Genomic DNA, 26,613 nt, shown 5'->3' on the forward strand with positions numbered 1-26,613 from the left:
TTCTAGGCTAGAATAAGGCTGCAACATAACAAAATGTAAAAAAAGTGAAGGGCTGTGAATACTTTCCGGATGCACTGTATAAACGAACCACACCACGGTCCCACACATTCAACGTCACTATCACTTAGAACTCTTTCAGTTTTTACCTAAAAAACATTATCCTAGAAAGTTTGAGTTAGAATAGTTTATAAGAGCACGCTTATAAGTATAAAGCTTGGTACATACTCCACAAGCTGGCAAGAACAAGTACAAAGTTCTTTCTGGCCAGGACCAGGACAGTGCCGAATATCACCTTTTCATCGCATTAACCCCACCCACTTTAAATTTCTGACCAATCACACAATAGTTATTGGACACGCGCATGAAAAAAGTTCTGCTCACTTTGTTCTTGCCACCTTGAGAAAACGAACGAATTTCTTGCAGAGTATGTCCCAAGCTTTAACAAGGCTGTAAAAGTGGACTGACCTTACCTGTTTATGTCAATACGCTGATTCATAACCGTTCAAAACTTTGTTCTGAAATCAGCCCATCACTATATGTCGTTATTTAGTTTGTTTGCGCACAAAAACTATTCTCGTTGCTTCATAAAATTATTGTAGAATCACTGTAGTGAGATGGGCTTTGTAACGACGTCTTTAGTGCCTTTTATGGGTCTTGAGAGAGGAAATGACATTAGTGTCAATGAAGGCCTTTCTGAGCCATCTGATTTCAACAAAAAATATCTTCACTTGTTTTCCGAAGATGAACGGAGGTCTTACGGGTATCAAACGACATGAGGGTAAGTAATTAATGAGAGAATTTTCATTTTTGGGTGAATTAACCCTTTAATCTTCACAACAGCTATAGCCACTTGTTAGAAACCACATTTTTCAAGACACATAACGGCTTTAAAAAAATAAAAATAAAATCAGTGGAGTAATACTAATATATTTTACATCAGTGTCTTGTGTTAAAGGGATAGTTCAGCCAATAATTAAAAATCTGTAATACTCGTCCTCATTCCAAAACCGTAAAGTCTTGTTCATTTTTGAAACACAAATCAAGATATTTTGATAAAATCCGAGAGTTTATAACCCCTCCATAGACAGAATTCCATAAAAACAAGATTTGTCAATGTTGATTTCATGGTGACTTTAAAAAAATAAAAAAAGTATCTCAACATTGTTAGCTTGGTCTCAACTTTTCACACACTCTAACTACGACCCTTAGTGGCTCTATCAAGAATTACACCGCTGCTATGACAGCGTAGGGCAGGCGAAATTACCTCAGCTGTCATGCATCTTTCCCCTCTGCTCAGTGTCTGGCAAGTGTAGTGCTGTGCCGGTTGTTTGGTGGGCTGTTTCAAGGACGAGAGCAGGTTCACAGTACGCTAAAGAGGGCAATTTCAACAGTGATGGCGCTTCAAAGGCATATTCTTGAGGTAAAACTTTCCTCTTTGCATACCACGCTTTGTCTCCGGGTTTCGCTCAGTTTAAATGCACAATAAGAGTGGGCGCAGGGGTTAGTTAGCAAGCTAGCATAAGGGAAGGGGGTTGCTCACTGAGTAAAGCAATGCAGCGAACCGGCAAAACCGCATGCCTTTAAATCCAGATGAAACTATATGATGATGATGAGTTGGGGTTGGTCGCAAACGCAATGACGAGCATCGTGTAACGTTATCTTAAATAAATAAAAACATTCACATAAAAGCCCCAACGCCGTCGCTTTAATTAAAACACACCGGTTACAGTTGCGGTGGATATGCGGTGCACTGCTTTCAGGACGAAACGCCCTGACTGTGCAGCATACGCTCATGGGATAAGACTATTATTGTCGGTTTTCTCGAGCTCAACGTGGTTGAGTTGACATAAAGAAAAAAAATACTCAAAGGCAGTCAGACTAGCATGCAGCTACAGTAGCGCGAGTCTTGAACACAGCGGAGGTGCGTGCGTTCAAACGGCGTTCAAGGTGCGAAAGGGGCACAAAACAGGCCCTAAAACGCACATATTAAGTACATATCAAAGCACACGGTCCGTTAAAGATGCTTTAACCTTCAGAAGATGTTAATGGTCAACCTCAGGGGCCAAACAAAATTGTATATTAAAGGAGTAGTCCACCCAAAATGATTATTCCTCATGTCCTTCCAACCCCGTAAGACCTTCGTGAACTTATTTTAGTAGGCCTAACACAGATTAAGATATTTTTGATGAAATCTCTAAGTTCTCTAAAGCCATCCGTTGACAGCAATTTAATTGTAGTAAAAACATTGTTAAAGTAGTCCCTGTGACTTCAATCCTAATTTTATAAAAGCGACAAGAATACTTTTTGTTCACAAAAACCAAACAAAAATAACGAGTTTATTTTAACGACTTTAGGAACCTCAACAGTTTCTTCTCCTACAATGTTTACTTTGGCACATGCATGCCTTGTGGTGCTCACAACCATGAGCGGAAGCAAATAAAAAGTAGGTGGGTCCCAGTAGTGGTTGGTCTGGGGGTTCTCCCCCTGAAAATGTTTTATTTTGTAGATGTGATTTCCTCCATTAAGGTGCTTTTGAGGCCATATTGCCTATACCAATAAAAGACCTCAAACCAGTCAATACCAATAATAGTCATAAAAAGACTATTAATTTAACTGCCATAGAAATCAACAGTTTCACAGGTAATGATAATGAACAAGTTGCATGTTTATTATGCTCCGTGTCAAGATTGAAAAAATGCCATTTAATAAACGATTGATTGGGCCAGACTAAATTACATAATTCACTGAGTTATTAATCGTGGCTACTGGCTATAGGGGTAAGACGCATGTCATCAAATTTGACGCAAATCGATTGGAGGTTTGAATCCACCTTTTGCCACATTCGCTCTACTACCTTTTCCATCATATATCAGATCGGAAAGGCATTTATTTTCAATAAAAATTGAGAAAATATTAGAAAAGGGGAAATAAAGTGGCCGGCAGTGGCTCAGTGGTTCATGTAGGTTGGCTACAAACCAGAAGGTTGGTGGTTCGATCCCCGGTTCCACTTGACCAAGTGTCGAAGTGTCCATGAGCAAGACACCCAACCCCAGCTGCTCCCGACGAGCTGGATGGCGCCTTACATGGCTGACATCGCCGTCGGTGTATGAATGGGTGAATGTGAGGCAAAAATGTAAAGCGCTTTGGATAAAAGCGCTATATAAATGCAGTCCATTTAAAGTGGTTAACATGTGTTTAATAATAAGTGTTTCTCGGTTAAGGGTAGGTAAACAGACATGTGCTGAATTAGAGACAATAAAAGTGAGTGGGTCCAATATTATTGGTCTTAAAAAGTGGGTGGGTCTTGTCCCACCCACACATAATGGTTCCTACACACATGCTTACAACTGTTAGCGATAAGTCAATAGTGTAGGAGACTGACACACAGATGAGAAGAAATTGTTGAATAAAGTCATTATTTTTGTTTACTTTTTGTGTGAAACAAAAACATTCTCGACGCTTCGTAAAATTAAGGTTGAATCACTGTAGTCACATGGGTGATTTTAACATTATCTTTATTACCTTTCTGGGCCTTAAAGTGGCAATTAAACTGCTGACCCCTCCATAGACATAGAGCTCGCCAATTTCATTAAATAATCTTAATTTGTGTTTCAAAGATGAACGAAGGTCTTACGAGTTTGGAACGACATGAGTGTGAACTAACCCTTTAAGCAGTTTTGTCTTTTTCTCTATTTAATCGGGTTTGCCATGTTATGTTTATTATCGAATTATGTGATAAAAAATATTATTATTATTTTTTATTTCTTTAAAATTAAATCAATAAAATATATAAAACTGAAAAATGATTTTATAAAAACCCAAAGTTTTTCACTGAGACTAATGAAACTCAAACCAAATGTTGATTTGTAATTTAGGTCAAAAACCCTCTTTAGGTTGATAATAGTTTATTAAACTTATCTGTCAATGTTATGTCACAACAACATGTCATTGTCCCTCTAATGTCACAGGACTCCAAGGTCTTGCATATTGACACACGACCTTTATATTGACATGTGGTCTTCCCAGTCTTTTATATGATTACTTTTTTTATGTGCTGGTACAAGACTATAAATATAATTTATTTCCCCCATGGTGCATTCAGATGAAATGTGCTATGTAAAGTCCCTCTCAAAAGAAGGATTTAGGAAACATAATTATATAACACAAAATGCTAAGTAACATAAGTATGGCTATTGTTTAATAAATTACATTTATTTAAGTAAGTTATATTATGAAGCTTATGCTTTGCCTATTTTCAAATATGATGTTATCGGTAACACTTTACATTAATGTCTCATTTGTTAACATTAAACTTTTAACTAACATCAACTAACAATGATCAATATTTGTTAATGTATTTATTAATCTTTGTTAACATTAGTTAATAAAAATACAACTGTTCATTGTATGTTTATGTTAGCATTAACTACTGTTAAAATACAACATTTGATTTTAGTAATGTATTTGTAAATTTTGAAATGAACTCTTTAAGATGAATGATGTTCATTCTTAGTCTAATGTTAACTAATGAAACCTTATTGTAAAGTTTTACCATATTATCTTTTGTTTTTAAATTTAATTCATTGTTTTGACTTGAGGGTTAATCTATTGTAGACATTTATTTTAATTTAAGGACTGCATGAAATAATTTCATAGTTGTTTTCTAAAAACATGTTATAGATATTATTGTGCACAATTTATAAATATAAATGCTTTAATTTGTCTATATATATATATATATATATATATATATATATATATATATATAATTTTTTTTTTTTTTCAGTCATAACTTTTAAAAAGTCATAAGTGGATCCATTGGTAAATATGCCAACTCTGTTGACGTATACAGGACTTCTCCAATCATTTAGTCCGCTTAAACTCCACCCCTTCAAGTTCACGTTCATCTGCCTCTATTTTTGAATGTAACACCCAACACAATCAACAACCAACGCATTGAACCAAGTCTCTGGCCTACATTTGTACTTTTTCGTTAATCCGTTATACTTCAGGGTGTCCGCGGGGTTTTAAAAAGTATTAAAAAGTGATAAATCAAAATTGTCAAATTTAAGGCCATTAAAAGTGTTAAATTTGGCCTCAGAGGTATTATTTTTTCCAAATTAGGTATTATTTTTTCAGACTATCAGGTGTCCTATTATATTGAAATTCTATCTGCGTTCGCGTTAGTTCGTTTAAATATGGGCTTTAGCAGATCTGGGCACATAATCAAAGATCTTTCGTCTCCGTCTCAACCGTATGTTTGATGCTGACGTCATATTCAGTGGTCGTTCGGCATCATCTCAGAGCACAGCGCTAGCGCGCTCAACAGAAGTGGCTGGCTTACGTTTTATTTTAGACTTGCTTCAAGGCATATCTTCAACGACTATCCTCATAAGAGCAATCTTAAATGATTTATATAAAGTCTAAAATGAACAAAGAGTTGTGAGAGAATGAGGCGCGATACATAGACATAAGGCGTTTCTCAATGTCAAGGAAGGATCCTCGGAAGCCAGAATTCTAAGGATGCCACGTCATCGACATCCGACGAAGGACTGTTCCAATGTCGAGGATCCTCGAATTTCAACCAAGGACTGAGTCCTTCGTTCGAAAAATATGTCATATACAGAAAAGGATGCATATGAGTAGCCTTCGCGCACTTCGCGTTCTCAAATCACCCACAATCCTATGCGCGCAGCTTCGCTATCTTCTGACGTTCCCGGAGTCGGAGCGTGAACGGGGCAAATATGCTTGTATCGGAGTTTGTAGATGGGAAGGAAGGAGGCGGGAACCGGCGAACGTTCAACAACTTTATTATAAATAATAAACAAAACGAAAGTAACACGGGGAAAACCCTCACGGGCGACTGCCCGCACACACATAATAAAACATAAACAAACCATAACATAAACTCCAGGCCTAGTCCTCTCTCGTCTTCCACGCTCCACCATTTATACTCCAATCACTTTGCCGTGAGCCGAGACCGGTGTGGCGGCGATCAGCTGCCGCTCATTATCACTCCATCAGCCCGCTCTCACGGACCCTCACCTCGCTGATTGCCACAATGCTTTTATTTACGTTACCAAACATTTGTTATAACCGTAGTAAATATACGTAAAGTTTAACGTTTAAATGCCAGTACAAATTACTACTGTATTGATATAAAAATATATACAAATAACGTTACACATAATGTTATTGATGGCCAACGGACCTTTTCACTGACGTAATGACGCAATGACGTGCACTTGCTAGCCTGTTCCATTTGCGTGTTCTTCGAATCCTAATGAGGAGCCTCGCCTAGCCTCTGAAGGAAGTGACTTGGAAGGATCAGTCCTTCCAAGGAAGCATCCTTGACATTGAGAAACACCTATAGACTGTATAAAAAGTGAGATCCGCGTGTCTGTCTGCTCTTAAAGGGACCGCAGCCAATAAAGCTTCCTGTCAGTAAAGTTAAAGAACAAAGGGAACAGAGAAAATGACTCGCTGCGCTTGACTAAATAACTTTTGTAGCTTTAATAAGGATTAACTATTTAATTTATAGTTTATGCAGTGCAGATTACATATAACTTTGATAACTGTATTACATTTCTGTATATTTCCTTACTGTTAAGACAGGAAGGGCAGGAATAAACATGACATTTATTCTGGATTTATGTTAGCATTTTTTTTTAGGTTTACTTAAATTAAAAACTGTTATATTTTTGAAGCCTAATAATGAATGTAAAAAAAAAAATCAGTAACTGTATTGATATCAGTAATACTGGCCTTCATTCATAAAAAGATACCATTTAAACAAGTATTTAAAATATACTGTCTTTATGTTGTTTCTACATTAATTTGATTAACTGTGAAATTATTATATTAAAAACGTACAAAAACTTTTTTTTATTGCGATTAATCACAGAAAAAATGTGTGATTAATCTAGTTAAAGTTTTTAATCGATTGACTAGTTTTTAGTATTTTGTTTAATTCAACAATTTATCACAGTTATAGAAATGTAATATTTGGCTCAGGTTTTGTTGTTGGGAAAAAAACACTAAATAATTTAATTGCTGAATTACCAATTATTAATTGAAATCAAATGTGTATGCGGTAACGCTTCTCCTTCACCAACCTTTGTGAATGTTGAGATCTATCTTACTGTGTCTGAATGATAACTTAACAGATTTCCTCCTGCTGTCGATTCTAAATCTGTTCTTTTTTGTTTGTTATACATGTCAAAATCTGTGTAAATAATAGAAAGGTCGCTGATTAACACTTGCAATTCAGTGTCGTGATGGTTTTAAAAAATGTTCTGAAGGTAGTAAAAAAGGTATTAAAAAGTAGTAAATTTAACTTAAGGATTGCTGTATATACCCTGTACTTGAATATATGTCACAATGCAGAAGAAAACATCTGTTTCTACTTCCTTTTCATAGTAAATTTAAATATTAGGTATATGCAATGCCATGTTCAATAAACATAAGCAAGACTTATTTTTCCTTTTAAACTTATAATAACAGGTCTAACTATAATAACCAAGTTATCATGGTATTCATTATTCTGTAATAGCTGATCCTTCCTGCGTGTTGTTAAACTCTGTGACCTGTCTTTTTTACTACTGATTGACAAATGAATAAGCTTCTGAATAATATAGGTTTTTCATTGAGTATGTTGTTATCGCCTTGTTTTACAGTTCAGATGAACAGATTGCGAGACGGATTAACCCACTGGCCCGCATTGTTGGTGGATTTACTCATCACATTCGATTATGTTTAAAAGCTAGTGGCAGCTACTCTGCCTTACAGCACCATTGACATGTGTGTTTGTTGACAGTCAGATCCCCATTTATTACTCCATAAGAAAAGTCCATATTGAAAGTGGATAGAATTTAGCACATAGTAGACGACCTTAGTTGTTGTGAAGCCAGAAAAGACTGCTTTAAAAATGTAGCTCATACAGGATTTGTTTCAGACAAGGCCTATTCAGCAACTTTTTAAGATTCACATCCAATCCAGGGCTATTTTTCACTTGGTCTCTCTGAGCAGGTCTCCTTTCTGCAAGCTTTGACATCCAGCCAAACTCTCACAGAAAAGCCGGTCTTCTCTTCTTCTTTTCTCATCAGTGTTCTGGCCGCCTATTGGTGTAGATCACCTCAGACAATGCAGGCAGGGCTTCCAGAGTTCAATGAACTCTCGTTTAGCAGCTGCGATGTGGCTCGCTGTACACCTCTCTCTCTTTCTCCCCAGGCCCGTTCAGCATGTGCTCTGCGTCTTGCTTGGGGTTGTTATTCTTTGTGGAAGAGATTACCCCATCTTTCCCCCCCCTTTCCTCGTGTCAGCTTGGTTTGCTCCATTCATTTATTCAAAGACCCACTCTTCTGCTGACCCACTTTCACCCTAATGAGAGCATGTGATTGAGTGATCTTAATTACATTACAGTTCGCCAAGAACTGTGGGCAAAATGTGATTAAAGTATATTATATGATTTGCCTTTTTAGCACTTGCTTAGTTTTCAAGGACTTAAGCCCCGTTTCCACCAAAATTACCAGGAACAATTTGTACCAGGAACTTTTTTAAAGGAACTTTTCTCCCCCCCCCAGACCTGCAACTGTCTGCGTTTCCACCGTGATCTAAAGTTCCATGAAGATTAGGCAAATTAGTCCAGTGATGTAGGACTGCGCGCGACTGCTCCTCCAAGTCAGTGACGGACAGTAATCATTTTTGTGCGACCGCAAAAATGGAACAAAAAATTATGACATTTTTTGTACAGATTGAAAGATTTAGTGGACTGTTTACTGTACGTCATCTAAACCGATCTGGTGTTTACATATGATGACTTTCAATCGCAATCATTTTGTCACATGCAGTTTGTCTGCCTCATCAAAAATGTCAACGCTGCTTTCTCCACCAGCTGGAGTGTGTTGACTGTAGCCATAGCAACTCTTAACGGCCACCAGGACTAATACAGTAGCTATTTATCTGTTGTAAAGTGTAATAATCATCTCAGAAAAAAAAATAAAAAAAATCTTCTGTCAGGCGCAGTTAAAGTAAAAACTGCCTGGGGCAATATATGCTGTGTCATTATTCCAACATTATATTCATAACTTACGAAATAAAAAGTTTAGCCCTCAGAAAAATGAGCTTTCCTCTCTTGTCAACATGAGCGCGGCGCGCTCTGTCACGTCATGTAACGCACACTTAAAAGTAATCGGTCAGGTCGTTTACATGGTGAAAAATAGACTAAAAATTAAAAAAATAATAACGAGTATGGAAGAGATTCAAGCTGTGCTGCTTTTGTTGGTTATGTATAGGTTTACTAAAGAGGTAATTAACAATGACAGAAAAGAGCAGCATATTCAGAAAGCTTGTAAAGCTAGATTTAAAATGACAATGTATATTATCAGCTATTACGGACATTGAACGTGAGATGGCTGAGATGAGCGCGCGCCATCAGACAGAGAGCAAGACTGATATTTACTGAACGCAGAACGAACCTCACAAAAGACTTTTAAAAATGCCGGTTGAAATAAAATGCTGCGTGAGCTCAACCAATCAGCATGTTCAGCGCCCAAGTCCCGCCCATGAAAGTTCCTGAACTTTAAAAAAGTACTACCTCGCGAGCAGGGCCGTTTGGAGGGGGAAATATTTACCCGGAACTTCATTTAGACCCTGGTTCCTGCGGTCTAAACACACCGAGTACCACCCCAAAGTTCCTGGTTCCTGGGTAAAGTTCCTGCGGTGGAAACATGGCTTTAGTAACCAATTTTGTGGTTCATTCGCAGGTTTTAGAGGGGGATATATTTTAAGGGACAATTATGACAAGAGATGCACAATATATACATGTTTTTTATCGGTTATTGATTGATGTTAAGTTTATTGGTGAAAATCTATATTGGACATTGCATGCTAATTACTTTTCCGTCATCTAACGCTCACTCAAAATGAATTCTTAAAAACACTAATAATTTAGTGAAGCTGTTATAAGTTATCTTTAGCAAATCTAAAATCTATAAAGTTTTATTTTAAAGTTATTTATTAAAGCAGCACTAGGTAACTTTTGCCCTCGGGGTCCCCCTACAGTTGGGAAAAAATATTGTCCTCTACTACTGTCGTTAACTCTGTCATCCTACATCAGGGGATGCGCGCGTGCATTTGTTGACATGACAACCATGATAGCCCTGAACTAGTCATGAGCGGTTGGTCTCATAACCCGCGGACCCCCCTATGTCTGTTTAATGGTCGCGGGTGCGGGGCGGGTTGGAAAAATATATACAGTGGTGCGGGGCGGGCCAAATAATTTCATAAAAGCGGGACCCGCGGGTTGGCCGACCTGCGCATCACTAACAGTTACCCTGAACACAGTTCACATGCAGGAGTTCTGCTTGCGTCGCGTGTGAAATGTCTTCATCCCAGGTACAGTCAGTGGCATATGTTTTAGCATGTCATATGAATATTATTTCCTTGGGTTTTATTTTTTTCAAACGCCAAATGATTGCGATGCTCATGTTTACAAGCCAGTGTTATTATAGTAGCCTATAGTCTATTGGTTACCGTTTTACAGAATCTATGATACTTCAATTCAATGTTTGAGTGGTAGTTAATAACCATAGCAAGCATGATAGCCAAGTCAGCATCGGTCGGGCACGCCTCCTTCAGCTCACGCCAACGAGTAAACGCTGGCCCAATGTTGATCCTCATCCTCCCTTTAATCTGATAATTTTTTTGTTTCCTCTTATTGCTTTCCTCCAACAAAACCTTTGCTTTCTTATTTTTCTGTGCTTCTTCTGACATGACTATAACATCCGACAAACAAACAATAGTTGGGCCCGCACGTCCGAATGTAAGGAAGTGGTGGAAGTGACGTATATGCTGTAAAGCAGTCGAATTTTGTAGTTCTTTTTGTTCCCGGGTTACTACCCGAAACCCGAAGTTTAAAAGTACGATTAAAAACGATAGAGACCCCATCAGGCTATGGCAGATGTGTCAACCTATTGTAAGTCGATGTATCATCACAAGAGTCTTGAAAATATCTTATGAAGGTTAAAAAAGTTACCTAGTGCTCCTTCAAATGTAATATTAGCCATTTATTGGTTATTAGCTATAACATTAAAATAATTTACTTACTGACTTATGGATTTGGGCCAGTTAGCAAAACATCTAGAAATCAAACACGTACAACACCCATGTATTGCAACTGCTAGTTTTATGACGTTTAATGAAATGTGAAAATCTAGTTGCATATTTTATCTGATGCCTCAGTGAGATCTGCATATTCATGATAAGCATGAACAGCATTGCTATTGCAGCCATTGATATTGTAACACATTGCATTACAACAATAATCAAAATGAAAAAAATCCTTAATCCGTTTCTTTGCGCATGATGCACAAGAGAACCAAGAAAAACATGCCACAGCCTCTGTGTATTCGACCAATGGACTAAACGGTCCCGCTGCAGCTCCTGTAATGCCCTTGTGAGCTGCTGATGGGGTGTTTTTGAAGAAGTGCAGTCACAGAGGAAATAAGAAGAACCCACAATAATAGAGACAACTTTAAACTGTGTTTGGCAGTGGAGGAAGTGAAACTCAGCACCTTTGTAGATCATGCCATTTTTTGACGATTATCAAAAATGTTCCCTCCTGCCGCAGCCAAATGTTGATTAGAAAGATTAACATTATGTAAGGTTCAAATTTGTTGGAAGGGAGATGTTTTTTGATGCACTAAACATGTGCAGATATCTCATGTGGTTTTTAGAGGGTACATTCTGCACCCGTAAGTTGGCACAAGCTTTTTTTCCACAGCACGTCTTCCATAAATATATCGCTTTGCAAGAGCTCTAGCTCCATTCGGTTTTGTTGTGACTACCACCCTTGCAGTCTACCTCTGACCTGGACAGCTGCTATATAAAAGCTGCCCCCCCCCCCCCCCCCATTACCCTTTTTTCCGCAGTCAAGAGGCCCTAGCCCTTTAACATGACACGGGACTTTCATCTACTGGTTAGCAGTGCATGTAGCAGTGTGTCACCCAGGACGTTATGATAGAGATGCAGAGGAAATAGAAGTGGCTGTGTCCTCGTCGCACATGCGCTCGGTTTGGCAACCGTGAGGTTATTTCAGCTGAGGTGTCTCGTGTGCTTTGAGCTGTTGTCAGCACTGTCAGTTTTCTTTAACCCAAGGCGGTGAAGCATGTAGCCTGAACCACAATGCATTTGTCTCCGATCAAACTTGTTTTGTTGCCGGTCTTCCCGAAATTTTTGTCAAAATGATCAGTTCACCTGAAGCCACCTCAGCGGGTTTGGTGAGCTTTTATTTCTTTGCTGTGATTGGTTGAAACGCATCATTCGACATTCCTGTCATTCAGCTGCTGCTGAGCTGGAGGTGCCGTGCAGAATAGATGGCACAATGGTTTCGCGTTCTGGCTTTCTGTGGAATATTTGCCGGCTGCAGTAACCTTTTGTGAAAAGCTGTAATCAGAGCTCTTCCGTGCTTTGACCTACAGCACAGAGGGCGGCAATGGACTTGCTCTCATTCTCTGTTTTTCTTTTCCTCCCACAGTTTTGTTGTTGATGTTTGGTTTGAAGAGGGGGGATGGATGTCCGTATGGTTCTGGGCGGTCCAGATAACATTCTACTGGCCAATAATCCTGACGCAGGAAGTGGCTGTCTGAAGCATCCCTGTGAGGACCAGGTAAGCAAAGAGAGAAAACTAGCGCATACTAAGGCAAGCATCACTAGTGTGTTTCCTTCCAAAGTTGCAAATTTGACTTAGGCACATAATTGGAATATCGCTTAAGACTTTTGTGAATAAAGGCATGCACTGTTTTCATTCATTTCTAAACACATCAAGCAAATCATAACTTCATGGGAAATTGGTGCAAAATATGGAAAAAATGGAAGTTGCTGCAATCGGGGAAGCCACTGTGGCTCTTTTTTTGTACATCATAAATTACTTACTACAGATGAAAAGCAATAATAAGCAATGTATGTCATGTTATCTTACATTGAGAGGCGATGCCTGGTGTTTCGGCCGCTGGTTTGTCCAGTTATCCATACACATCCTCATTTGAGGCAAAGTCGCTTGAGATTTTTGTTGCGCACCGAGGGATTTATTTGATAAATGGGATTTTTGCACTCAATTTTTAGTATTTATGCACATCTTGGTATTTCCATCTAGGTTTTTTTTCAGTATCCTAAAGTTCAAATAAAAATAGGTAGAAGGAAATATAGTTAGTGTTTTTGGATTTAAAGTTTTTCAGGGATTTAAACATACCCTTGAGCCCAAAACCTTAAGTCTTAAATCTCAGTTATCTTGAACAGTAACTACATTTCTAAACCTTGTCCTGCGCTGTTTGCGCTACTGACATAAATGATACCTCAAATAATGTCACCCGTTGAGAAGTTGTTTTATTTTGCGATTATAACCTAATGGCCAATATTCAAGCCCAAAAAAATCTCATAGACTTAAACAGTAAAGGTGGGATTTGAGACCACCCAGAACACACTTACAACCACGTTACAACACTCTGGAAACCACTAACAACTATTGTGGCTGTAATTTTGACACAACATACACCACTAAAAATCTATTTTACATCAGTCATTCCACCTGTATATCAACTGGTATAGTTTTAACTGGCAATACCACATTTTTATTTTGCTTATTAACTATTTGGCTGCTTTAACACCAGAGGATTATTAGCATATGTGTTAAATGTAGCTGTTTTTATTAGATGGACGCTGACCGATCTGGTTTAAAGTTTTATTTTTCTGTATTAATGATGGATGATTATCTAATACTTAAATGTGTGGATAAATATCTTGGCTTAATCACTATTTACCTAGTATAATAGGTCATAGGTAAAGGTTGTGTTTGTTAATATTAGTTATACATTTACAACAATGAAAAATATTTTGCAGTATTTATTGATCTAGGTTAATGTTAATGTCTCATATTTCCATGTTGTAATAGGCATTAGTTAATGTAGTATGAACTAACATGAATCAACAATGAACAGTGGTATATTTATAAATTAAAGGGGACATAACATGCATAGTTTCTGCCAGTTTCATGTTAATCTTGAGTACCTATAGAGTAGTATTAGAGTATATCTCCGGAGAGTCTATCCTTTTATGAGATTTATAAAAGATAGATACAGCTGTACTGCTTCTTTCCGAAAACAGTCCTGGAGGCGTGCCATGGGCGGAGCTAAAGAATGACAAGCACACACAATACATCATCACATTATCCCTGGATAACTTGATACTCACCGCCTGTAGTTTCGACTCATGACTGGGATCTTTCATCGCTGGGGCCGCTCCATCTTTCAGTTTTAAATTATCTGCAATTCCAGTGTCAAACTGGGCCTGATTTATAAAACATTTGTCACCAAAATGTTTCTTTCCTGGTCTAAAAACAAAATGACATATATTTCTCGAGCAGGTCCTGTCCAGCCCTGCCGATGACTTCCGTAACCCGAATGAAGCATGTTGATGCGATTGGCATGTTCTTGCTCTCGCTCTGGTTGATGTGTGTGTGTGCGCGCTATTCCGAATGAAGTGCCTATACAAGGAATTCTGTCCTTTATGACCTGGGCCATACTCTGAAAAAACGTTATGATACTTATACAAGCCCTGAAGGAGTCTATTTGGCTCAGAAATACTTCATACCTCAACTCGTTTTTTTGAAACATTGGCCATCCAAAAGTGTTAATAAGTCAAAATGCATGAAATAGCATAAGACATCCCTTTTAACATTAATCTAAAATAAATGCTATAAAATAATCCTTGTTGTTAGTTCATACCTAATGTAAACAAATTAAACCTGTTAAAAAACATGACCATTTACTAAGAATAACTTGTAGGTGTACCACTGATTTTATGTATAATTGTATGTACCATTAACACTGTATTTCTCATGTAGGACAGGAGCTCCAGCCCGTCTGTCCTTCGTTCTGTGACCACCACGTGGAAGGAGGGTCTGTTGAACAGAAAGAGACCATTTGTTGGAAGATGCTGTCACTCGTGCACACCCCAGAGCCAGGTTAGCTTGTTGAAGCTTTTGGCATATTGACCGAATGCACATTTATGTTTTGCATATTGACTTACTACTTTTATGTGTTGCAGGAGAGGCTGTTCAATCCCAGCATCCCTTCTCTAGGGCTCCGTAATGTGATTTACATTAATGAAACGCACACAAGGTAAACATCAATTTCTGTTTGCCATGGGCCTGATGGTTCTGAATACATGACCACTTTCTTCCATTGTCATTGGAATCCTCACTGCACATTGCTTAGTTATACACCTTTCTGTTTAGCGTAATTCATTAACATGTTTAGATTGTGTTACGTCATTAATACCATAGTCGGACAGATGAAGGTTTCCAGCAAATCACCCTCTCTGTGTTTACATTCAAGCATCAATTGGAAGGTTGTAGGTTTCTGTGTGGAGTGGAAAGTCATGAAATAAATTATTAACACTGTTTGTCAGGGATATCATGTACCTAGATCACATGACAAGGGTAAAGGTGGTCTGATCTGGTACTGCCAATCAGGAGAGGAAATGAACAGTCCGTAATACTGCAGCAATAATTTAATATTTTCTTTATGCAGTTTTTGAAAATAAATGAATGGTTCTTCCAAATGGCTCCAAAATGACACAAAAAAAGTGTCAAAGAGAACTGCTAAAACAGAATCACAGAGTCAACCAAAACACAAGACCGATTTCTAAATCAGCTGGTTCAGTGAAAAGAACCAGCTGCAAAGAATGATTCATTTTCTAATAATATTAATCCAGTTCTTGAGTTCAATTCACCTACTGTTTGATTCTTTAAAAGATGTATTTTCATGTTCTACAGAAGGAACAACATGATGGATTTTCTTATAGTACTGTTGTGTATTTGTATAATGCAGGCACAGAGGCTGGCTTGCACGGAGGCTGAGTTATGTGCTGTTTGTCTTGGAGAGAGACGTCCGGAAGGATATGTTTGCCCGCAATGTGGTGGAAAACGTGCTTAACAACAGCAGGTACCATGTGTTTATTAAAAGTGAGGAGCAAGTGTAATGAAAATGGCTGTTTCTAAGCAGCAGAACTGCATCTTAGCATCCAGATTCACTGTAAGTGTTATTACTGTAGGCTGGAATGTGCTATCGCGGAGGTAGCGTCCGAGGGTGGGGATGCGGATGCAGAGTCTGGAGTGGATCCCAAAGCTGTCAGTAAAATTAAACGGAAGGCCAGAGGATTCCTGCAGAAAATGGTTGCCAACATCTCACCTGCCTTTATCAGGTGCAACTTTCACATAATGCTCAATGAGTGACGATGCTAAATACAAATGTACTTTAATAACAATTTTATTAATGTTATAATGTCATTCAACATTTGGGGGGATGTAAGGTGAAAGTCTCTTAGTGTCTTATCTAAGGCTGCATTTATTTGATCAAAAAATTACTAACAACAGTAATATGTCAAATTTTTAAACTTGTTTTCTATTTTAATATATTTTAAAATGTAATTTATTCCTGTTGATGGCAGGGCTGAATCTTTTAGCAGCCATTACTTCAGTATCCCTTCAGAAATCATGTTTATATGCTGATTTGTTGCTTAAGTTATTATTAGTATTATTCAAATTAATATTATCAATTTTAAAAACAGTTGCTGCTTTATATTTATGTGGAAATCCTAATAAATTATTTCAGGATTATTTAATAAATAGAAAGATAGAATATAATTAGAATATGCCGAATAGAATATATTTAGAATATATATGTTTTGTTACAAAATTAAGACTTTTCTCTCATTTGATCAATTCAATGTGTCTTTGCTGAATAAAAAAATCGTACTCCCCAAACATTTAAATTGTTGTGTATATCATTTTATATTATATTTTAATAGTATAGATTTTAGATTTTTATGGGAGCACTAAGAGAAATAACATTTTGGGTTTTTAATTCAGTCATTGGATGGGAATAAATCCTAGATGTTCTCTCTTTCCCCTGTCTCTTTTAGATTAACAGGATGGGTGTTGTTAAAACTGTTTAATGGATTCTTCTGGAGCATTCAGATTCATAAAGGTCAGCTGGAGATGGTGAAGAAAGCATCATCTGAGGTCAGACATCTGCACAACCGATTCCCGCTCAGCACGGGCATTTCTTCTTATCTGCACTACCACACAGTTACAGTTGCAACTCCTAAAACAGCCACAGATAAAACCATCAGTTGACAAACCCACTTATTACAATAAGACATACAATTCATTAACAAACAGTAAATCTATCCACCTCCTTTTGATGTATATTTAATGTAATCTAATGTGTGATCAAAATGGAGATTTATAATCATTATTTTGAAGTATAACCAACATTTTACTCTGTCTTCTAGTACAACGCTCCCCTCGTCTTTCTTCCTGTTCACAAGTCCCACATAGACTACCTGCTCATCACCTTCATCCTCTTCTGTCACAACATCAAAGCCCCTCACATTGCTGCTGGCAACAATCTCAGCATCCCCATTTTAAGGTACAAAGTCATAATCTTGTTTTTGTTTTTAAGTTTTTCAACAGTAGACAGTTAAACTGATATGTGCATATGACGTGTTTATGGATTGTACTCCCTCAGCACACTAATACGCAAACTTGGAGGATTCTTCATTCGTCGCAAACTGGATGAAACTTTAGACGGGAAGAAGGATGTGTTATACAGATCACTGTTACATGCAGTAAGTTTCCAGAAATGTCAGATCATCTTATCTGTGTGTTGGTGTTGAGACATGATTCAAATAGTTTCAAAGCAAATTTGGGGAGAATTGAAAAGCCAAAGGTCACAAGGAAAGCACCGAAGATTTTAAAGAAGGGAAAAACCTTGAGTGAAATCAAACGCTGCTGAGAACCCTTCCTGTTCTGTTATTACTAGATGCATGTACGTTGTAGTCAGTAGTTTTTTTTTTTTTTGGGGGGGGGGGGGGGGGAAGTGCACTATTTTAAATAACTTTTAATTTTAAGTGTACTATTTTAATTAATTAAATTAATACATTTTCTATTCATCCAGAAAAAAATCTAATGTATCATGGTTTCCACAGAAATATGATGCAGTACAGCTGTTTTCATAATTGATAATGTTAACGACTTCAGCTCTGCGACCCACATTTGGGTCTAAATTTGCATACGTCATAATTATTCGAAATTTGCACCAAATCAGCAAATTAGACTGATATCTGAAGGATCATGTGACACTGAAGACTGAAGTAATGATACTGAAAAACATTAAAATGGTAAATGGTTATTTTAAAGTAAATATTATTTTACAATATTACTGAATTTACTGTATTTTGACCAAATTAATGCAACCACGGTGAGCATAAGAGACATCTTTCTGACCCGTTACCCAAATGTTTTAATTGTAAGTTTTGATGAAAACAAAACTATACTACTGATATAAAATACACTTGATATACAACCCAGCACTTATTTACTGAAGTCTCCAGTACTTGCTAAGAGAAAATTCCTCAGTGTCTCTGTCTGTCTATTTTGAAAAAAGCAGCTGCGTGCGGTTCTTCTTTGTCAAAATCTGTTGGATATTATCTTGTAAGCGATGGGACACCAGGGCTGCTGTAAAATGGTCTGCTCTAGTGCTTTAGTTAAAATGACATGGTGACTATCATTGCAGCGACTGTGGAGAGGCTTGTGATTTGAGGTGACTGTCACAGGATGCTGATGGATTACTTCTGCATTATTCATGCTGTCTCCTGTTGTGCAGCACATTACCACAATGGGCTGCTTTAATTACAGGGAATTTGGAAAGGAAGGGTCATAGATCTTAGAGATTGTTATAGTCTTTGGAGATATTTTACGCATCTGCATTTTTTGTTGTATGGATCATTCTTCTTTTTCCCGCTCATTTTCAGTACACAGAAGAATTGTTGCGGCAGCAGCAGTTTCTGGAGGTGTATTTAGAGGGCACGCGCTCTCGCAGTGGGAAGCCGTCTCCAGCACGTGCCGGCATGCTCTCCATCGTGGTTGACACACTCTGTACCAGCAGCATCCCTGATGTTCTGATTGTGCCTGTTGGTATCTCATATGACCGCATTATTGAGGGAAACTACAACAGCGAGCAACTGGTAGGGATCACTGGTGAAATTCGACTTTTAAGTTAAGAAATACACTTCTAATGTTACACGATCCTTTGAACCATAACCAGCATCTTCTCCTTGTTTTACAGAATTAAAGTCCCCATGAGATTAAAATTGAATTTTTTTGGCTTTTAGTATGAATCTGTTAATCTTACCATTATCTAATAAGCTAGTGCTCTAAAACAATGGCAAAATTCACATTTAGAAGATATATAAGCATTATACAGTCTCTCATTTTTGCCAATATGGATAAATGACTTTGATGACATCACCCTGCACTCCAGCTTCTTATCAGTTTTTCTCAATCAAATGCTCTCTAGAATCTAAAGCACTCGTTTCTACATTATAAATAGAGGCTGAATCTGTGGCTAAAATCGTTAATTTTTTCACAAATGTACTATTTTCTACATATGCATTATATAGGGAGTAAGGCACTATTCAGACATCAGGGTGAATGAAGAAGTCTGATTTCAAATTACCGCAGTGCGCACATCGCCTGCTCCGATCCAGAGACCCGATAGTATGGAGCAGATCATATGCACGAGATTAGGGGAAAAAATTGATAGATTAGACTGTTTAAAAAAATTGGAAATTACGTCTACACATTGGATAATCCTGCGTGTTTCAAGGCACTTCAGTGGGCCCTTAAATACCAGCTACTGTATGTTTGATTTACAAATGATTTAAAAATAAAAAAAGGAATAATTTTCATACATGCATACACACATATATGTTTCTGTGCTCACTGCAAAATGTTATTGTCGTGGATGTATATTCAGCTATTTGCTTAATGTTCTCACTGTTCCCCTTGCTTCAGGGCAAACCTAAGAAGAATGAGAGTCTGTGGGGTGTGGCCTGCGGCGTGTTCAGGATGCTCCGTAAAAACTACGGCTGTGTGCGCGTGGATTTCACTCAGCCCTTCTCCCTTAAGGTTAGAGCAGCTCATCTCTGTTTGGCTGAATACATAGCAGATCTCTCCCCTAATGTCTGGATCGTGCTTCTTTAGGAGTACCTGGACACGCAGCGCAGTCGGCATCTCCAGGCCTCTCTCACGCTGGAGCAGATCCTTCTCCCCACCATCATCGCTGCACAGTATGGCCTTTAGACTGCCAGCCACCAACATAATCATGTGGACTGCTGTTCATTGGTATGTAGAAAGATGTGTGTGGCTAATGGGATTATGTTTTTCTGTGCAGGCCTGATCAGGCTGTTTTTAATGGAGAAGATGAGGATCATCTGATTTCTAGAGACTTGTCAGATGAACCCTGGAGGAGGCAGGTCATCAATAACCTGGCAAAGCACGTTCTCTTCAGTAAGGGCAATCTAAAGACCATGATGCATAAACAGTTTCTTGGGCAGTGGGTGATTTTTTTCAAGCATTGAGGGTGGCGGATTGGGCAATTGATGGTTATGTGGGATCAGCAGATATATAATGAAAAATAGCAGTACTGTTCATCTATCAGCTGCCTGGAAAACTTGCTTCTATATCATGGCCTACAGAACCACTGACATTTAAAATCGGAAAACATGGGCTCATTGTTCAGAACAAAACGCTACAAAAAGTCTCTTTCTAATATCTAATATCCTGATTGGCAAAAAATACCAACATCTCACCAAACAGCTAGTGAGTGAATCTTACATAGCATTTCAAGAACATGGGGTTCATATTTCACGAGATCAATGTAAGAAAATGTTCTATTTTAGGACATGAATATTGGCATTGCTGCATTGTATTTATGAAAATCTTTGCTCATTTCCCCCAAAATTCTAGTTTAGTTTTGAGGTTGTTTCCTGCTATATTCTGATATTTGCTTTACTGTAATGATGTAATTAAACATAAAATTAATATATATAAATATGTGAAGATGTCAGGTTTATAATGCTTTGCCATTATAAAAAATGTGCTAAAATATTACATTTATCTCATCATTATTTACATATGTTTTTAAATAACATTTTCTTAGATTTTTCTTAATGCATATATCAAATTATATTTATTATTTTGATTTTTGGGTAAAAAAAATGGTCCTGGACATGTTATAAATACAGCACCTGACAGTTTTTGTAGGTTACTGCTGGTCAGTCCTCACCATGGTGGCATGTTGTTCTTGGCCAATCACATTCCTCTGTGTTTGAACGCCCCCTGTTGGTGTTTTTTTTTTTTTTTTTTTGAGGACAGGACGCCAGAGGATCGGCACTCTGAGGTGGAATTGCAGCTTGCTTTTGAATGTTTAATATAGACACTGTAATGAACCCAGTTTTCTGCTCTAAAGTCACACTGTTTTTCCTGATACAGCATCTTTCAGAGACTTTCGAATGTTTTTCGGCACACAGACAATGTCATGGAGGTTTTAGAGCATGCTGTTATGAATTTAAATAGTCATTTCATGTCCCTTCATCAGAGCATTTAAAGGTGAAAACAAGTATGTAATTTCTGAGGAGCCACAGTGTTTAGACTTCTGGAAAGTCTACAAATGGCTAATCATAGTTATGTCTCTACATACAAAAATGTCACTTCTCCTTCTCCCTCAAGGCTCGGTATCTGATTGATTGGCATCTCTTGCAGTTTGTTTCAGTATCAATCAATCTGATCACTCCCGTTTATGTTTCCCATAGCCGCCTGCAAGTCATCAGCGATCATGTCCACTCACATTGTGGCCTGTCTCCTCCTGTATCGACACAGACAGGTAAGTGCTGTCCTCGCTTCTCAGCATGCAAAATGGCAGCCCTTCCTTCTTTGTCCAGTTTTATTGGCTCATAACCATTATAACAAACGGTTGCATTGGGCAGGGTGTACTGCTGTCCAAACTGGTGGAGGATTTCTTCAATATGAAAGAAGAGATCTTGTCACGGGACTTCGACCTGGGTTTTTCTGGGAACTCTGAGGACGTGGTCATGCATGCACTCAGCCTTCTGGGAAACTGTGTGAACGTCACCAGCACCAACAGAAACACAGAGTTCATCATCTCCCCCAGCTACACTGTGCCCGCGCTCTTTGAGCTCAATTTCTACAGCAACGGCCTTTTCCATGTCTTCATTGCAGATGCCATTATAGGTAAAGGATCTGAAGTCGTAATTAAAATGCCACTCTAGGCTCTGTTTTTGATTCAGTCTGCAAATACAGTGACAGCTACTGAGGTTTTGGTATTATGACGACCCTAATATAAATCTATGTGCACACATTTAAGATGCATAACAAATTTTACAAAGACTGATGATGGTTAAGGATGTGGCTATAGACGTAGCACATGATTTATATTTGTATTTTGGAACTCTAAAGTGTTTGTGTGCATTCTAGCTTGCAGCGCGCTGGCCCTGCTGAAAGAGCAGTCTGCAACTTCAGTGAATGAGCAGAATTCATCATCCACGCTGCTCAGTCAGGAGAGACTGATCCGCAGAGCTGCAGGCCTCTCCCACTTTCTGTCCAATGAGGTGGCAGTAGCACTGGTATGCGCTCACATCACTGTTACTTAGGTAGCACCCCCATCTAGTGGTTGAATGTGGATATAGTTTCAAGAAAAACTTTCAAATGCTGACTTGAAACTTTTACATAAATCAACATTAAAAATGACCATTTAAGTAAAATTCAGTTTTAAAAAAAGTGTGTGTGTATATAATTGGTTCATGTTTCAATTTGATAAAGAAATACCCAGATTATTCATTGTATTTATGTTGTCTTTACCTCCTAAAGCCTTGTCAGACTTTGTACCAGGTCTTCCATGATGCTATCACCAGGTTAATTCAGTATGGTGTGCTCACTGTAGCTGAGGTGAGCTTTGTCAACTTTTATTTGTCTTGTTGTATTAATGTTTTTTTCTTTTCTTTTTTTTGGATTTAAAGCTACAGTATGTAATGTGGGAAAAATCACAGACCATATAATGTTTGAATGATACTTTGAGCTTGCAGTAAATTCTTTGAGTATCAGCATTGCTGAACTTTATCTGAAACATTTTTATTTTTATTTTTTTTGTCATTGGCTCATTCTAATAACCGATTCATTATTAACTGATTCAGTGAAAGTACAGGTACCAGCCTGGTTTTCTTTTTTGGGAATTACAACACATCAAATAATAATAATAATATTAGTTCATACTATTAATTATATTTGTGAGTCAATATTTAATTAACAAAAAAAAATTGACAGAAATTCTTCTTTGTGTTCAGGAGGACCAGGAGGAGTTGAGTCCATCTGAGGAGCCCTGGCCCAAGAAGTTTCCAGAGGCTCTTTCTTGGCGAAGTGATGAAGAAGATGAAGACAGTGACTTTGGAGATGAACAGAGAGACCGTTACCTAAAGGTCCATATAATACTGCAGGGGCTTAAAGGGTTATTTCACCCATTAGCATATGGCTTTGTATCAGTAGGCTAAAGACTACAGCCAGTAGAAGGAGCTATTTCCACATGTTTTCAACCCGCACATGGGGGGTGGGATCGCACTCACAGCACTTAGCTCAGGCAGCCGCAGGCATTCATGTAAACGGAGCATTGGAGCAAAGTGAGTGTTTCAACTTCTCAAATTAATTCCTATGAAAGTTAAGCTTTCAAAGGCATGAACTGAAAACACGCCAGACTGAACACGCGCTGTAAATGTAGCCTGACAAGCCAGACCCACATCAAGATGTTTGGTCTGGAAACTCACCATAGACAGGGCTCAATCCGAGGGGCGGGATAAACGGTTGTCTTTCAAACTCCCTCTGCACGCGATCGGATAGCGCTACACCAACCAGAGCAACGAAGGTGAAACAGAGCTTGTTGATAGATTAAACGTTCACCGTATCCGGTCGGCTAAACTCCGAACACATCTTCCCTTTTTAAGAATGACTTCAGTGCCGTTCTTTGTTCTTTTCTCAGAGAAAAGCTTAACTCCAAGTCTTCCAGAATCGCAGTCAAAGCTGATTCGAAAGACGGCCGCCGTTCGCCAGTTTCTGTGTTTACTAGACAACAGAAGCAGCGCAAACGCAACTCGGCCGTCGTCATTATGGCCCCGCCCGCCGACTCTAATACACAATGTGATTGGCCCGTCCAGATTGTGAGGAATACAGCTCAGAAGGGTATTGAGAGTTCCTAGACGACACTTGCGGGCAGATTAAATTTGCTGCCGCTAGGGTGCGTCTAGATTTCTTGGCTACTGTAAATGTATGTAGCGAGTGCAGACGCGTTTACTTCAGCTCTCATCACGATAGCTCATTCAGCTCCTTCATCATGATGAATGTAATCTGACTCCTGCAGCATTTGTTCTGTGACACTCGCGCGGCGACTCCCTCATTATATTGAACAGACATGTTCAGGTTTTAATTGTAGTGTCTGCTCTCTAACTGAACTGATTTTATGAAAATGGAAAGTGATCCAGTGGTTCGGTTGCTGTGGCTTTGGGAGTGGCCTCGTAGGGCAGCAAAGCATTCTGGGAATTGTTGTCCTTCATCCCCATGAGACGACACTTTATTTTCTGTATTTTCTTGCTAGAAAGCACCAAATTAAAAAATAATTTCACATTTCTACTACATTAATGACCCAGTTTAAATACAGATTCATCTTCCCAGCGCTGAAGTACCCCTTTAAACATTGTTAGAACTAACATAACACCCAGAATAAGAAGAGGGAGATGGAAGTTAATTGTTTGACTAGAGTAACATCACTCAAAAAAAAAAAAACATCATAAGTTTGCTAAAAAAAAAACATGTTATCAACTTCTTAATTCCATTTAAATAAATAAAGAATAAAATCAGGACCAAAGCATTCACATCACCGGCAAAAATATGCTCAAAGTTGGGTGCTCGACAAAAGCTAAATTATAAAAAACAGAAAAAAGTCGACACACCACAGCTTCACAAATATGCAAAAAATTGACTAGTAGATTCACACACAGGTTACGTTTCGATCACACAGGCTCTTCGTCAGACAATAAAAATCACACAAAGTCAAGGGTTTAGCACTAGAAGTCCCAGAGATTTGTAACCCTCCTTTAGCCAAGTGGATGCTAACTGGCTAGTCTTTTGGCTATCATTAGCATCAATTCATGTGTAAATATGGTCATTACCTGAGCAATCTGCAGGGGGGTTGGGGGTGTGTGTGTGAATGGTTGCTGGTGGCTTGTTTGTATGTGTGGGGGAGGGAGGGCTCCTAAAAGCAGAGAACTTGCTTGACCATGTCTCACATGGGCATGGGCAGAAATGTTACCACGGGCAATTTCTTCACATCGCTGTCACTTGCGCATAAACTTCTTAGCCGGAAAACCACCATCCTCGGCACAGTCAACAAGATTTGCCGGGAAACCCCTCAATCCGCTAGACACACAGATCGCAATGAATTCACCACTCAGGTATCTTGAAGGTCTTTTGTGGTTCTATGTTTATGTGTTTCTAATTTTACGCTGACGGCGTATGACGGCGTATGCGCTAGGGCTGGGACAACGCGTCGATGTCATCGATGACGTCGACGCAAAAAATACGTCGACGCAAAATATGCGCGTCGATTCGTCAGACCCAAAATAAAGATGGTGGCGCCGGAGAGTAGTAGCAACCATAGATATACATAATAAAGTATATTATGTAATTAAGTATATTATTTATTATGTATATCTATGGTAGCAACACGAGTGGCTCCTCAGACTTTCAGAAGTGCAAGGCTTGCGGGTTGGCGCGCGGCGCGCACGGAGCAAGCGCTCTTATACACAGGTGCGCATGCACGCGTTTTGTTGTCACGGCTACATAAACAAATTTCTGCACACAGGAAGACAGATGTTTAAATTAAGTTACGGTACCGACATCCAGTTATGGTGTCCCGCCTTTGTTTTACTGTCTATTAAAATCTGCCGCGTTTAAGTTACGGTGTAGCCTGTGTAGCCTACTGTCATACATGTTTTCATAATGCAGAATGAATTTAATCAGCGCGCTGTCAGGCAGTCTGGGGCTGCCCACTGCACGAGTGTGTGCACTCGAATGCCGTGACAGCGTGCGCTCACGCATACAATCAGTAGTAACAGTTCGCAATTATATCCATATATCCTTGCTTTTCTTGTAAACCCGATAAAATCCATGGCAATGAATGTCATCGGGGATGTTTAATCCACAAGCATTCTGAGAATTATTCCTACTTGTCGTTCACATCAATCTAAAAGTTGTCCTTTTAGGCTATAGGCGATTTTCATTCAAAGATGTAAAAGTAATTAAGCTATGTAGCCTATTGTATCATTTTTTTGCTAGATAAAAACATTAAAAACATATTGCTATAAATAATTTCTCTGTTTAGCGTATGAATGGGCAATCCGATCCAGTCAGCACTGTCATTAGAGTGTGATAGCCAAACTTAACCCTTGATTTACCAGCGGCACTGTTTGCTATTTATCTTATTCCAATCACATGCATTTTTACATGATTTGTTATTTGTTCTATTTTTTATATCTTTGCATTATATATGCAAATGTTTACTCATTAGAAATAATCTTATCTTGTTCATATAATTCAGTGTCAACTATCAACCTGTAAGTTTTGCTGCACAGCAATGAAGATACTCTTTA

At 38.5% G+C, this 26,613-nt stretch overlaps 1 protein-coding gene across 1 annotated transcript in view; it reads left to right on the forward strand.

The window, feature by feature from the left end:
* The first annotated feature begins 1,243 nt into the window (after positions 1–1,243).
* gpam (glycerol-3-phosphate acyltransferase, mitochondrial) overlaps positions 1,244–26,613 on the forward strand; it is a 32,632-nt gene continuing 7,262 nt past the window's right edge. The window contains exons 1-18 of the mRNA XM_067429113.1: positions 1,244–1,420; positions 12,536–12,667; positions 14,900–15,019; positions 15,103–15,176; positions 15,888–16,001; positions 16,111–16,260; positions 16,981–17,080; positions 17,353–17,489; positions 17,589–17,688; positions 18,874–19,086; positions 19,916–20,029; positions 20,105–20,190; positions 20,295–20,410; positions 21,715–21,785; positions 21,889–22,153; positions 22,397–22,545; positions 22,790–22,867; positions 23,263–23,394. Coding sequence (XP_067285214.1) covers positions 12,569–12,667; positions 14,900–15,019; positions 15,103–15,176; positions 15,888–16,001; positions 16,111–16,260; positions 16,981–17,080; positions 17,353–17,489; positions 17,589–17,688; positions 18,874–19,086; positions 19,916–20,029; positions 20,105–20,190; positions 20,295–20,410; positions 21,715–21,785; positions 21,889–22,153; positions 22,397–22,545; positions 22,790–22,867; positions 23,263–23,394 — 2,118 coding nt within the window. The 5' untranslated portion in view covers positions 1,244–1,420; positions 12,536–12,568. The remainder of the gene's footprint in view (positions 1,421–12,535; positions 12,668–14,899; positions 15,020–15,102; positions 15,177–15,887; positions 16,002–16,110; positions 16,261–16,980; positions 17,081–17,352; positions 17,490–17,588; positions 17,689–18,873; positions 19,087–19,915; positions 20,030–20,104; positions 20,191–20,294; positions 20,411–21,714; positions 21,786–21,888; positions 22,154–22,396; positions 22,546–22,789; positions 22,868–23,262; positions 23,395–26,613) is intronic.

The sequence above is a fragment of the Pseudorasbora parva genome, chromosome 21 (assembly GCF_024679245.1).
Source record: "Pseudorasbora parva isolate DD20220531a chromosome 21, ASM2467924v1, whole genome shotgun sequence".
In the NCBI taxonomy this organism is placed as follows: Eukaryota; Metazoa; Chordata; class Actinopteri; order Cypriniformes; family Gobionidae; genus Pseudorasbora; species Pseudorasbora parva.